The sequence below is a fragment of the Mirounga angustirostris genome, unplaced genomic scaffold (genome assembly GCF_029215605.1).
Source record: "Mirounga angustirostris isolate CCGP_5_RB_7025 unplaced genomic scaffold, mMirAng1.0.hap1 SCAF_17, whole genome shotgun sequence".
Classification (NCBI taxonomy): Eukaryota; Metazoa; Chordata; class Mammalia; order Carnivora; family Phocidae; genus Mirounga; species Mirounga angustirostris.
The window spans coordinates 29528513-29542007 of NW_026991725.1; the positions used below are offsets into that span (position 1 = coordinate 29528513).

Here is a 13495-nt window from a genome sequence, read left to right on the forward strand (position 1 = left end):
GAGGCTGTTTTGCAGGGTCATGCGAGAGAAAGGGAGAAGTGTTAGGAGTGATCTTAGAGTCGATCCAGTCCACCCCCCCCCCCCCTTGGCACAGGAGGAAACCCAGGAACATATAAATGGCTGGTCCAAGGTCACACGGCAAGTCAGGACAGAGCTAGAGAGGAGGCCCAGTAGCCCATCTCCTCACGCCTCCTCAGGGCCCACAGATACCTGGTCCCCGTGACTTATTAGGGGCTTAGCCAGTGCTTAATCTCCAAAATCTAAATCTCTTGCCTTTGGGGATGGCAAAGAAAGGAAAGGAATAAAAAAACAAAAAAGAGGAGTAAATAAAGAAACTGAAAGAGCACCCGGCCCTGATGGGAAGGTCTGTGATTTGGCCTCTAACTTCAAGTCCTTGACAGGAGCTTTCGACTTCCCCAAGGTGGTGTGGCCTTTTAGAAACAATTTAGTTACCATGGCAACCTCATCCCAGGTTTCATCTCCGTGGCAATTCATTGGGGTTTTTCACCCGCCTGGTAAGTACACATGTGACTGCCCATATGTACACTACAGAAAAATTAATATACGATCACATTTTTAGAAGTGGCATATCTCATTATCCAAGTCTGCAGTCGGGAACGTAACAAGGCAGGTTCCAGGGTGGACAGGGGCCGTGACATCAAGGACCCAGAGCAGTCTTTGGGGCCGCTCAGCCTTCTCACCGCCATTGTGAACCTTTCCTAATCTTTACGGGTCAGTGCATCTTAAGCTCCCCATGGGCATAAATAATTTCTCCTCTTCCGTATCCTCCCTGGTGTCCCACCCATGACAAAACCTCAGAGTTGCCTCTGATGGCAAGAAGGGCTGGGATAGGGAGGAGGCTGATCCTTCTGACTACAACCTCTGCGGGACTCGGGAATGCTTCCTCCTGCTTCCTTTGTCCCTGCATCCCAGTTGGGGGCACCCCTGGCACTGTTCCCGCTCTCTGTGGCAGACCTTGCATGCCTGACCTGTGGGCTTTGGGCACCCTCTTCAACATGACCTAATCTGCCATCTATTTTCAAGGAAATCTTCATCACTTCTAGTCCACTGAGGGCACTCTTGCTGTTTTCCTGCAATGCCATGGATTTTCTTTACTGTCCGTCCTGATGTTTAGAATGATGTAGAGCCAGCTGGAGTGCTCTGTCTACCACCCTAAACTAAGCCCCTCTTTCTCTATTTTTATAATAACAGCTTTCACTTTATAGTCTGTCTAGTGATGGTGCCAGGTTGTTTCTCTTACCCTAAGCATCTTCCTCACCAGAAGTAGTACATTTCGTGATGGACGAGTCACCATCACATCTGCAACAGAGAAAAGTGAGAAGTGCTCACAAAAAATATTCCTCCCACATCCCAAACAATGAAACAGAAAAATCAAGGCATGGTTTCATTTCAAAATTTCGATTGAAATTGTGAAATGTACCAGGTATTCACCTTCTAGATATCCTTTGAACTCAGATAGACTTGAATTTGAACTCTGATCATACCAATGATTCACTGCGGTCTTAAATGAGTGACCTAAGCAATTTGAGCCTTGTCTTCTTAAGCAAAGATGACAACAATATCTGCCTTGCAGGAATGATTAGATACGGGTTATAGAAAAATCAGAAAGGATTATGAGATAAAATAGGAAGAGTGTTTCACTCCATTCCTGGCATGTGCAAGATCTTCTTTAAATGCTTATTAGCACCTAAAAGGGGAATCATTCCCACGAAATTTTATTTGCATCTGACCGAAGAGAGTGCCCACCCTCCTGCTTGTGTTTGATTTGGTTATATATCTTTGATCCCTATGATGAATGGGGCCCCTTGGAAACAGGAGCTGTGTCGTCAATTCAACAGAGGTTTGTGATATCCCTAAACTGAATAAAGCATCATTCTGGGTGCTGTAGAAAATACACACACCGGGAAGACAGTTCTCAGGGATAATGCAGTGAAGGAGACAGACATGAACACGGACCCATAACGGCAAGGCAGAGCAAGGCACATGCCACATACTTTGGCCGTGTGCCTGGTGGTTCGGAGGGTGAGCTCAGAAACCAGTCTGCCTGGGTTTGGATCCCTGTTCCACTTACTGGCTATACAACCTCAGACTAGTCTCTTAACTTGGCTGGACCTCGGTTTCCTCAAATGTAAGGATGTTAGTAGAAGCACCTCTTAGGAGAGTTAGAACGGAGCCTAACACATAGAAGGGCTTAATGAACATTAGCTGTTGTTATGTAGATGTCCAAAGATATGCAGCATTTTCAGAGTAGAGCTTGGGGGCTGGACCCTCGGAGCAGAGGGAGGAGTGCCGGGAAAGGGGCTGGCACCGAGGTGTAAGACAGCCCCTCCAAGGTCAACCAGCATCCTCACGACACTCGCAACCAGTTGTCCAACACCTACCGTGGGCAGAGCCCTGTGCCAAGCTCAGCCATCATCATCCCATGGACCCTTCTCAACAAACACAGGAAGCGGGCTTTATGATCCCCATTCGACAGATGAGCAGAGTGTGACTCAGAGCAGTTAATTAACTTGCTGCTGCGCACACAGCTGGTTCTGTAAAGTCTGAACTCATTCCATTCCCTTCGCCTGCTCCCCAACACCAGCGCGCCTGCACAGATGGTCACGAGGGTCTTGAGGATGCGGGTGGCAAGCGGGGCCTGCATAAGCCTGAAATGCGGGGGCATCTCTCCTGTGACCAGCAGCCCCTGACAGTCACTGAACAGGGAAGGGTCTTCTAATTCCGAAGCCTGGTTCCACCCGCAGAGATTTTGCTGTAATTGGTCTGGGGTGCAGCGTGGGCGGCAGGATTTTAAAGCTCAGCCAGGTAATTCTCATGAGCTGCCAAGTTTGGAAATCATGGGTCCAAGGGGAGGTCTTGCACTGAAAGCTTCACTGCTGATGCCTGGCCCTTGCTGTGGCTCTCCCCAGAGCCGCTCCGGTGCACCAGGACTGGGCCATGGCAGGGGCCTCCTCGGCTGGGGCCCCCTCCAGCCCTCTACTGCTCTGGGTCCCTCGTCCTGCCCCCGAGTCTTTCCTCGTCCTCTCCCTTCCCAGGTCTCCAGAGCCTTCTTATGGCCCAAAGTTTCCCAACCCCAGGAGGGGCCAATCCGGCTGCCCCCCTGGAAAGGACTCAAGACCCCAAATTGATCCCATTTGCCTCCTTGATCCCCGGCCAGAGCACCGCTCTCATTTTCCCCACACAGAACAAGGCAGGGAGACGGGCTGGTTTCAGCAGGAGGGGGTGATGGCAGCACGCTCCCCCCCTCTCCCTCCCTGCACTGAGGGTGAAGCTTCGGGAAGCAGAGAGGGGGCAGAGCCCAGGGCCCGGCTTTGAGGAAAGGTCACCCTCCCAGCGAGGCCTGGGCCTGGGGTGGTGGGCAGAGGGCAGAGTCCGCCTGGGGAGGGGGGATCCCCCTCAAGGCAAGTACCTGCTTTTTCTTTGAAGCCCAGCCACAGTCACTTTCAGTGTCACTACGGGAACGGGACCCAGACCAGGAACGGCACCCCAGCAAGAAGGCGAGGGTGGCATGCAAGGCCCCTGGAGTCCTTGCTGAACTTCCCCTTCGGAGCACAGGTCTGTCAGCCTGGCCCAGCTCACAGGGAAGCAGCAGCTCGTGCAGCATGACCATCGGTGATGGAGGTTGGCCTCTGCCTGTCTGGTTTGTCATCATCAACCTCCAGGTCCCCTGTCCTGGGCTCTCTGCCCAAGCATTCCATTGCCACACAGGCCCCACGAGAAACCGAGGCTCACAGCCAGCCTGCAAGCTCCCACCAGAAGCCCGCACCCCACGGGCTGGCTACGCCCCCCCCACAGTGGAGGCACAGAGGGTGGCCCCACTGAGTCCCCATGTGGATGGTTGTTCCACTATTGTGTTACCAGCGTCTCAGGGCAGAGTTGCCTTCAGCTTAGCGAGCTCTCAGCGGCAGCCCCAGGAGAGCCAGCCGCCTGGGACACAGCTGGTTGTACCGGAACCAGGGGGCACGCTCATAAGGCCCGGGTCTGCATGTCACCTGCGCCACCCTTTAGGTGCCGCTGTGACCTCGAGCCCACTACCTAACCTCTTTGGGCCTCAGATTCATCATCAGTAAAAAGGAAAGTGGGGATGATGCTAATATCTGCCTTAAAGAATTGCTATGAGGACGAATTTAGATAATGCCCTGAAAGCGAGTAGCAAAGCAACCATTCAAAAAGAAAAAAAGATAGTTTACCACCGTTGTAATCTGGTTTGTGGAACAGAGCACAAGGAAGGGTGCAAAGGAAGACTCAAGGTGTCCGCCGGGGTGTCTGTGTCAGGAGGTGTCCCCTGGCCTGTCCGCCTGGGTCAGCCCACGTGTGGAGGGCTACCGGGCCCCACCGATGTGGCCTCTGGCTTCTCCAAGATGGTAGAACACACAGAAAGCCAGATGTTGATCTTATAAGAGCTAGCTTTCTGACTGTTGCTTTATTTGTTTCTCCCGAAAATTCTAGAGTGTTCCCTGTGGATTAAGCTCTTTCTATCTATGGACTAGAATTGCAGATTCTTGAGTTTAAAGGCATATGGCTGCAAGAGTAAGCAAGTGCTGCCTCCGGGCTGAGAAGCTTGGCTGGCCTCGGGGGGTCAGGGATCCAGACATCCCGAATACCTCTTGTGACCTTGATTACCAAGAGGGAATCGTGAGCTGCACTCGATGGCTGCTATTCAGAAATCCTACTAAAGTCTTTTGTATAAAACGTGTGTGTGTGTGTGTGTGTGTGCGTGCGTGCGCGCGCACATGCGTGTTCCCGCGGGCATGTGCACCCGTATGTCTTTTCCCCCATATTGGAATGCTCGGTGTGAACCCTTTCTGTTTGTACCCATAACCATCACACGTCACCCTTTGCCTCTGAAACCTCCCTAAGTGCTCCAGGCTGCTCTTGGTCTGCTGCTGGCTTGGGGTCTGGGGGGGTTCAGGGAGGGGGACTCCCAGCAGCGAGCTGAGCACGTGTGAAGTGGGCCTCAACAAACAAGCAGGAAAGTGAGCGGATGTTCTGGAGTAAGCCCTCCCTCTGTCCTCCCTTCCAGGGGCCGTCTTGCTCGTGAGGGCACCTGACCCCAGAAATTGCATCCCTGACTCAGAGGGAGGGAAGCAGAGGGTCTGACTTAGTCCTTGATATTGGTGGAACCAGCGCCCAGGCCCAGGGCTAGTGGCCTTGAGAACGGATGTGAGTATCTGGGGCTTGGTGGGCTGCAGGCTGAGCTAGACTCTAGCTCTGCCACCCCCTTGCTCACCCCGGTGCCTGGTGCAGAGCCCGGTCCACAGCGGATTCGCAAGAGACCCTGGGTGAATGAATGAACTTGGGCAGGCCTGTTTAACTGAACTTTAGTTGCCTCTCCTACAAACTCGCCCACGGGAGAATATCTGCTCTTACTCACTAAGCCATTGTGGGAAGCAAACAGGACCACGTAGAGTCGAGTCTGGGGTCACACAGGCAGGGGTGAATCCTAGCTCTGCCCGTTCTTGGCTATGTGATGTCAGGCAACCTCTTTGAGCCTTAGTTTCTTCATCAGCAAAATGGGAGTAATAATGAAACCCCCCTCACAGGAGTGCAGCTCAGTGCTTCGCACACTGTCTAATACATTATTAACATGATACATTATTTTTGTCCTGCTTACGAAAGTGCTTTGGAAACTACAGAATGCGTTGCATATATGAATGACGATTTTTCTGTCCAAGGATCTCACTTCAGAGAACAAAATATATTTGGCTGGGGAAAACGTTCATGCAATAAACTAAAATAACAATAATCATAATAATCGTAGGTAATCACGTTATTATCTATTACATGTCAGGCTACTTTACACACATCATTTCCTGGGAGCTCTGGGGTCGGTTGCTTCCCGTTTTCTAGATGAGGAAACCAAGGCACAGAGAGGTTGAGTTACTTCCCCAGAGTCACAGAGCTAGGAAGCGTGGCAGCTAAGATTTCAAAGACCAGGGTCCCAGGTCATCTTTTGTGAACCTGGGACCTTCGGAGATTTGGCCCCAGCATCCTGGGCAGGCCTTGTAAGAGGAGCTCTCCCTGCCTGAGAGTAGGGGTGGGGAAAAGACTTTGGAGAAGCAGGTCCCTCCTCCGTCCTCCAAGCTCCAGGCTCAGGATTCTGATCCAGCCTCACCTTTCCCCGGCAGCCTAGACCTCATATGCTCTTATGTAACTCCGTTTCCTGCTCCCCTGCCCCCACGCTTTATATAAGACAGCTCAGCAAACACTGGGGGACCCCACTCGAACTCGCTGTTGTTCTCCTTGAGGCTGGAGCCTGTCTTTGAGTGTGCGTGCATGCGTGAACATACACTCATGCACATGTGCCCGTGTGTATTTGTACACGTGAGTGTACTCGTCATGGGATGGAGGGCACCAATACGCATGTGAGGACACAGACATGTCTTCATTGGCCTTTTTTTTCTTGCAGTGAGAATAAGGCTTCCCCACTACGGCTTTCCTTTTTCAACAAATTCAGGCAGCTCAACTCTTGAATGCCCTGCTCTTGCCCCGGTCACAGGTAGTAGCAGGTCCATGTTAGTAGAGGAAAGTTCTCACAGTGCTGACTCTCACTTGGTCAGCCAGGAAAGTGTCTAAGCCTCTGTTCCTCCTGGAACTCCCACTTGCCAGTCACTTGGGGTCACTTGGGGTTTTAAGGGAACCCCTGCGGCTGTCTGAGCTGCGTCCTGCAGGCATTGGGTCAGCTCAGGCTCCAGACACCTGCGCTACACGAGGCCAGATACCCAGGCTACCCACAACATTCAAGGCTGCTCTCCCCACATGGCGCTGGGCTACCTGCCTGTCCAAGCTATCAACACAATGTTCTCCACATTGTAGGTTTTGCCCCATGGACACTTCACAAGTAATCTCTGGCCCCTTTACTGGCCTGACCTGTCAAACTGGACGAATTCTCCCAGGTCTGAGATTGGGGTGGGGAGGTGGGTGGGCAGGCGACACGTCCCAATGATGAGGATTCTCACTACCCAGGAGGGCTCAGGAGCCAGCAAGATTCTGGATTCTTCATAGTCCAAGACCATCTATGCTTTTGTTGAGGTACTGTCCCCTCTGCCGGTGTGGAACTAGGTGCTGAAGACAGGGGACTGTGTTCCCTTCGCTTCTCTTCCCAAAGCCAAGAAGGGCTTCAGCCATCTTCCTTCTCATTCACCTTCACTTCCACGCCGGGCAAAAGAGAGGATAGGGAGAAATCCATTAGAACCCCATCCCCCACCCCCAATCTTCCAAGCACCAAGGTGCCGGCCTGGGGTCAGACAATGGGGTCTATACATAGGCTACAAAGCCCAACGTTCCTTCCTCCTGTCTGCCCACCCACCCCAGCCCATCCCAGACCAGACAGCAGAGCCACCCACTCCCCCTTGGCCGGTGAATGCCGAGGTTCTTAGGCATTAACACTGCTTTAAGTTAATTCTGCATCTGCAAGAGGTGGCAGGGTTCTGGGCAGCAGGGGGCATCTCATAATGGGAAGTTCGAAATTCCCTCCACACGGCTGCATTTGGAGGCCTTTCTGCATTTTAAACATCCTGGGTCCTTTGCACCACAAAGCCTTCACCTGAACTTGCTTTCCCCGCTCCCCAGGCGGCAAGGGCGTATTTTCAGCGCCCCACTACTACTCGTCCACACTCGACAAGGGTGGGGTCCAAACCAGCCCTTAGAGGAGGCTTTTGCCCCTGTAATGTAACTAGATCTAGCCACCCCCCCCATTAAATTTTATTTGACCACGGTCTTGAGGTATTAATTTTGCTGTTCGCCCCCTTTGCACTTAAGTCACTGAATTTTTTTTTTTTTTTTAATCTCACGGAGTAAATTAAAATTTCCCAAAGGTTTACTCTCCCTGCCGGACCAGCCCTTTCCCCTCCGGAGCTATAGCCTCCTTAGCCTCCGCGGAGTGGGGTCTCAGGAACCCCGGACCTGGGCCCCCTGCCCCGGCTCCGCAGTCAGGCGGCCAGGGGGCCCAAGGGGTACACACCGCGCTCCCGCCCGTGCCCCAGCCAACACACATCCCAACACACATGCACACACACCCCGGCGAGGTGCCGCTGGAAGCGGCCGGAAGCCCGACGGCTGCAGTTTTATTACAAGGTTTCTTCTCAAAGGCGACATCAGGCCGACAAGGCTCAGCGACTCGGATTCTCCAACGACTCCCCCCCCCCCATCTACAGACCCCCAAACTCCCACGCACGTGACCGCGGCCCCGGGCGGCCTCGCACGACCTCTCCCACGCGGCCACGCCGAGGCGCACACAGCACCAGCCGGGTGTGGACGACCCTCTCCGCGCCGCCGCCTCGAGTCCCGCGGTGTCCGGGTCCTGGCGGGGGCAGGGGGCCCGAGGTCCGTGGCTGTCCCTCGCGCGGCCGGCGGAGCCCGCGCGGGGCACGAGGGTCCTGGTGTCCCTCTCGTCTGCTTGCGGGCCGGGCGGCCTCAGTACAGCCCCAGGATGGCGGCGCCCACGTCCTTGGAGGGCCGGCGCTCCTGCGCCAGGAAGTTGATCCTGCTCTCCGACCTGATGAGCAGGTTGCAGCCCAGGAAGAACACGCCGAAGACCACGGTGAGCGACAGCACGCCGAGCACAGCGATCTGCGCCCCGCGCGACCCCCCCAGGCTGCGCTCGTCGGGCGCCAGCCCCGCGGGGACCCTGTCGCTGGCGGCCAGCGGCGCGCCCCCGGGGCAGCAGCCCAGCCCCGTGCCCAGCCCGTGGCTGCGGTTCCCCAGGGCGGCCCCGCCGCTGCCGCCCAAGCCGCCCGCCGCCTCCAGGCCGCTGTGGTTCAGGAAGGTCGCGTTCATCGCCGTTGGGCGCCGGGGGTCTCGGCGCGCCGGCCGGGGCGCACGGGGAGGCGGCGGGCGCCCGCGCTCCCGGAGACGCTGGGGGCGGGCTGCGCGCGGGGAGGGGGGAAGGCGGGAGGCCGCCCGCGCGCCGGCGCCCCTCGCGCCCCCTGCCCCTGGGCGCCGGGCGGGAAGCGGCGGCCCGGAGTGGCGAGCAACAGGCGGCGCGGGAGCTGCAGCAGCCGGAGAGCCGCTCGCTCGTCTCGGTCGCCGGCTGCGCTGCGCGACCGCCCCGCCGCCCCTCCCCTAGCAACGGCCCAGGCCCCGCCGTCCCCCTCCGTCCCCCCGAGTGCGGGCGCCGGCAGGCGTCGGAGAGGCGGGCAGCCCCGCCCTCGGGCCGGCGGAGGTCGAGCCCCGGGGGGCAGCGGCGGACTGTTTCGGGGTGCAGGATCTGCCAAGGCGCCCATTCCGGGATTCGGTGCTCGTCGCCGGTACGTTCTTCCTGAAGTCTGCCCTAAATCTCGTCTCCGCTCTTCCGCGCCTCCTAACTCTTCCGACACATCAGGAGTAGCCGTGACCCCCGGCATGGGCTTCCCTCGCCTCTCTCTTCGCCGCCGCGGCGGTGGCGCTGGGTGCGGGGCGCTCCCGCACGGCCCTCCCCGCCCCTCCCCGCTGTCCCCGAGCTGCAGGTGTGGCGGCGGGGCGTGCTGCCTCCTTCCCACCCTGCCCCCACCCTGCCTCACTTGATTTTTTTTTTTAATTTTAATTTAAGAAGAAGTTTATTGCGGGTCCCCCCCCCCCGCTTTCATTCCTTTTTACAAAAAAACGCATCATTGTAAACTAGAGAGTATGGATTAGCAACATTTAAAAAATCTAAAATAATCCTACCACCCAGGGTTGTCGACGTTACCAGCTTGGTACAGAATCTTCTGGGCTTTTTTCTTTGCGTGTCTCAATACATACGTATATTCAAATAACGATTCACTGTTCATACCTACTGTTTTGTAGCTATTGTTTTGCAGCCTTTTGTCATTTGTGTATTTTTAAGTAGTGATAAATATTCTTCTACAACAGTGGTTCTGAATAGCCTGGAGGACTTGTTAAGACCCAGATGGCTGGGCCCAGACCAGAGTTTCTGAAGCAGTAGGTTGGGGATGGAGACCCCAGGATGTGCATTTCTAACAAATTCCCAGGGGATGCTCTTGGTGGCTACTCCGGGGTCGTGTTTTGAGAACCACTGATCTGTAATACCAGTTTAAGTGAAGGGATGGTGTTTCAAGGTAGAGACTACACAATTTATTTTACGAAGGTGTTTATTTTGGGGTATTTTAGTTGTCCCCCCTTTTTTGTGTGGAAGGCAATATTACGGTAAAGACCCGGTAACAAAGGCTGTGCAGACTTTTCCATAGTCTAATTGTTTCCTTTATATTTTGAAAAATGGACCTGCAGAATCAAAAGGTTACATCCTATCAAATTGTTCTGCAGAAATATACCAGTTTAGGGGACACCTGGGTGGCTCAGTGGGTTGAGCATGAAACTCTTGATTTTGGCTCAGGTCATGATCTCAGGGGTCCTGGGATCCAGCCCTGCATTGGGCTCCCCCTCTCGGGGTGGGGGGAGTCGGCTTGAGGATTTCTCTCCCTCTCCCTCTGCCCCTCCCACCCCCCCACCTCATGCACCTGCGTGTTCTCTCTCCTAAAATATATATAAATAAATCTTTTAAAGATTAATTAGAAATATACCAGTTTACACTCTAGCCCTGTGGGGAAGGGGGGCATTGCCCCCGATCCTGGTTATTGTCATTATTTTAAGAATCTGCCTGAGTTTATGGGATGTGGGATGGTTTCTCACCCTGATGTAATTTGCATTGTTTGAGCTGTGGAGAAGGAGGAAAAGCGTTTAGGAGTCTTTTCCATAGTCCAGGCAGAAGATGCTGCGGGAGGCTTGGATGATGCTCTTGGTGGTAGAGGGAGAGACCCGGGGATGGAAAGGGCTTGGCAAGTGGGAGTGAGGGGACTCACGACGCCCCCAGTATGAAGCATCTCAAAGCCACAGCCCCACCATTAAAACTAATTCACGTGTGTGTGCCTCCTGGGAAGCTCTTACATTTCTCATTTTAGAGACAAAGAAACTGACACACACACACAGACACAGGAGAGATTGGGGGAAGAAGACCTGGCTCACCCTCCCGGGTCCTGGGAGAGCCGCCTGGCACAAGGGTCTCCCTGCCCTGACCACCCTTGAGAGCCGGGATAGAACAGGGAGACAACAGGTTTCTGGCCAGATATTTTGTCCTCTGCTTTTGACCAGTGGATTTCTTTAGAGAAATGCTTGGTTATGTCCTTTGCCCATCAGTCTCCCGAGACCAGCCCCTGAGCTTTGATATGCCCTGGCCATGGAGTCTGTGCTCCTGACTCAATGTCGCTCACGGTGGGCTGCCTGCTGTACAGAAAGCAGGGGTGGGAGGAAGAATGGTGGGGACCAGAGAGGCCTGCCTGCACCAGCAGGAGGCTGTGAGGGGACTGATGGCTGGCCTTTCCTTTATTAAACACCTATTGTAGGCTCGGGGCGTTAAACATATTAGTACCTCACTGAATTCTTTTTTTTTTTTTTTAAGATTTTATTTATTTATTTGACAGAGAGATAGAGAGAGAGCACAAGTAGGCAGAGTGGCAGGCAGAGGGAGAGGGAGAAGCAGGCTCCCTGCTGAGCAGGGAGTCGGATGCGGGACTTGATCCCAGGACCCCGGGATCGTGACCCGAGCCAAAGGCAGCCGTTTAACCCACTGAGCCACCCAGGTGCCCCATCTCTTAATTCTTATAACAGCCCCGAAAGGTAAGCATCTTAGGTTATTACTGCTGCATCATGGCTTATCCCCAAATGTAGCCAACATCTATGACTTCACACAGCTTTCGCGGGGCCAGGAAGGCGAACGCAGCTTAGCTGGCAACTTCCAGCTCAGTGTCTCAAGAGGTTGCAGCCAGGGTGGTGGCCGGCGCCACGGTCGCCTGAGAGCTTGCCTGGGGGTAGAGGATTGGCTTCCGAGAAGGCTCCCTGACACGGCTCTTGTCTCAAGGCCTCAGTTCCCGTCCATGTAGACCTTTCCACGGGGCTGACATGCAGTTGGCTTGCCTCAGAGCCACTCTTGAAGAATGCGCCGGACGGATGGTGAGCAACTGGTGGGAGGGAGAGGGGCAGAAGAGTGAGGCTACAGTGTAAAATGTGTTGGTTCTCTTTGTCATTTAGGTTTCACAGCCACCTTAGGGAGAGAAACCATTAGCCCCATTTGACGGATGAGAAAATGGAGGCTCAGGAAGGAGAGAGATTTTGCCGGAGGGCACAGAGCCGGTTGGTGACTGACACAGCCAGAATGTAAGCCCTTTGCTACCTTAAAACCTGACCCCGGCTTTTTCCAGCACTTGGTGTGTGGACGGGTCGGGGGGGGGGCTTCATTGTTAGGGAAAGACCCCCCCAGCCCCCAGAGCTTGGGGGAGGCCTCGGGAGCCTACGAAGTTGTCTGTCAACTGAGCTACCTTCTCTGCTCCAGAGACAAGGAAGCCAGGGCCTCTGGGCCCAGCTGCCACCCACACAGGACTATTTTTACCCTCCACCTCAGTGACAAGTCTGCATCTTCCAGCTCTGGAAAGGCCATCTGGGCAGTCTGGCTGTCCCAGGAAGAGCATCTACCCTGAGGCCACCGTTGATGCCCTGCTGTCCCCTGCAGCTGTTTTTAGATGAACCTTTAGCTTTCTGGCATGTCATGGCTGCCCAGGGTCAGTCAGGTGCCTCCCTCGCCTGGATTCAGAGGTTAATAAAACTAGTGTGATAATAAAAAGTATCACTTACTAGATGGACTTTTCTGAACTAAAACGTTTAAATCTGCAGATATTTTAAATTGCTCACATTTCAAACAATGTTAAAAAGTGTCCTGTGCATGAGCCATTTTTTTTAAGGATTTTATTTATTTATTTGAGAGAGAGAGTATGAGCGTGGGGGGGGAGGGGGGAGGAGGGTAGGAGAGGGAGAAGCAGACTCCCCACTGAGCGGGGAGCCTGACGTGGGGCTCGATCCCAGGGCCCCCGAAATCATGACCTGAGCCGAAGGCAGGCAGACGCTCAACCTACTGAGCCACCCGGGTGCCCCCTGCATGAGCCATTTTTTTTTTTTTAAAGATTTTATTTATTTATTTGAGACAGAAAGAATGAGAGGGAGGAGGGTCAGAGGGAGAAGCAGACTCCCTGCCGAGCAGGGAGCCCGATGCGGAACTCGATCCCGGGACTCCAGGATCATGACCTGAGCCGAAGGCAGTCGCTTAACCAACTGAGCCACCCAGGCGCCCCTGCATGAGCCATTTTAATGATGAGATGAGAATGATTTTATTTTGCATCTTCAAACTACACACACACACACACACACACACAGAGAGATGAAAAATGTAAATGGATGGCCATTGTATAACATACTTCAGGGGGAAGTCTAAGAACCTTTGGACGTAATTTATTTTCTGAAGTGGTCTCAAACAACCCCCTAGGATCCCGTTTACACTATTCATTTGTTTGGCAAACTCTCCCTGGAGCGGGCAAAGGTTGCCTTCTGTCAGGTTCCTACCCAAATGATCTCATGTTTCACGCTGGCAGAGGGGAAGTTAATAATGATTTACTGCATCTCTCACAGAATTAAAATAAACACGGTTGCCCGGTTCAGCCTTTGTCCCGCA

General features: G+C 54.1%; 1 protein-coding gene and 1 long non-coding RNA gene across 3 annotated transcripts; one reads left to right on the forward strand and one right to left on the reverse strand.

Annotated features, from left to right (window-relative positions):
• Positions 1-7068: 7068 nt before the first annotated feature.
• Positions 7069-8799, reverse strand: LOC123840826 (reprimo-like protein). Its single transcript, XM_045870576.3, has 2 exons — positions 8040-8799; positions 7069-7165 (listed from the first exon to the last, which is right to left on the reverse strand). Exon 1 carries the CDS (start codon positions 8797-8799, stop codon positions 8437-8439), a length of 363 nt encoding a protein of 120 aa, XP_045726532.1. The 3' UTR covers positions 7069-7165; positions 8040-8436.
• A 383-nt stretch (positions 8800-9182) lies between these two features.
• LOC135362909 (uncharacterized) lies at positions 9183-12617 on the forward strand. 2 transcript variants are annotated; one of them, XR_010408342.1, is made up of 3 exons: positions 9183-9269; positions 11855-11946; positions 12025-12617. It is a non-coding gene; the product is annotated as an uncharacterized LOC135362909 (long non-coding RNA). The 2 variants fall into 2 exon arrangements; XR_010408341.1 differs by having other exon boundaries at positions 9207-9269; positions 11688-11946.
• The last annotated feature ends 878 nt before the right edge of the window (positions 12618-13495 follow it).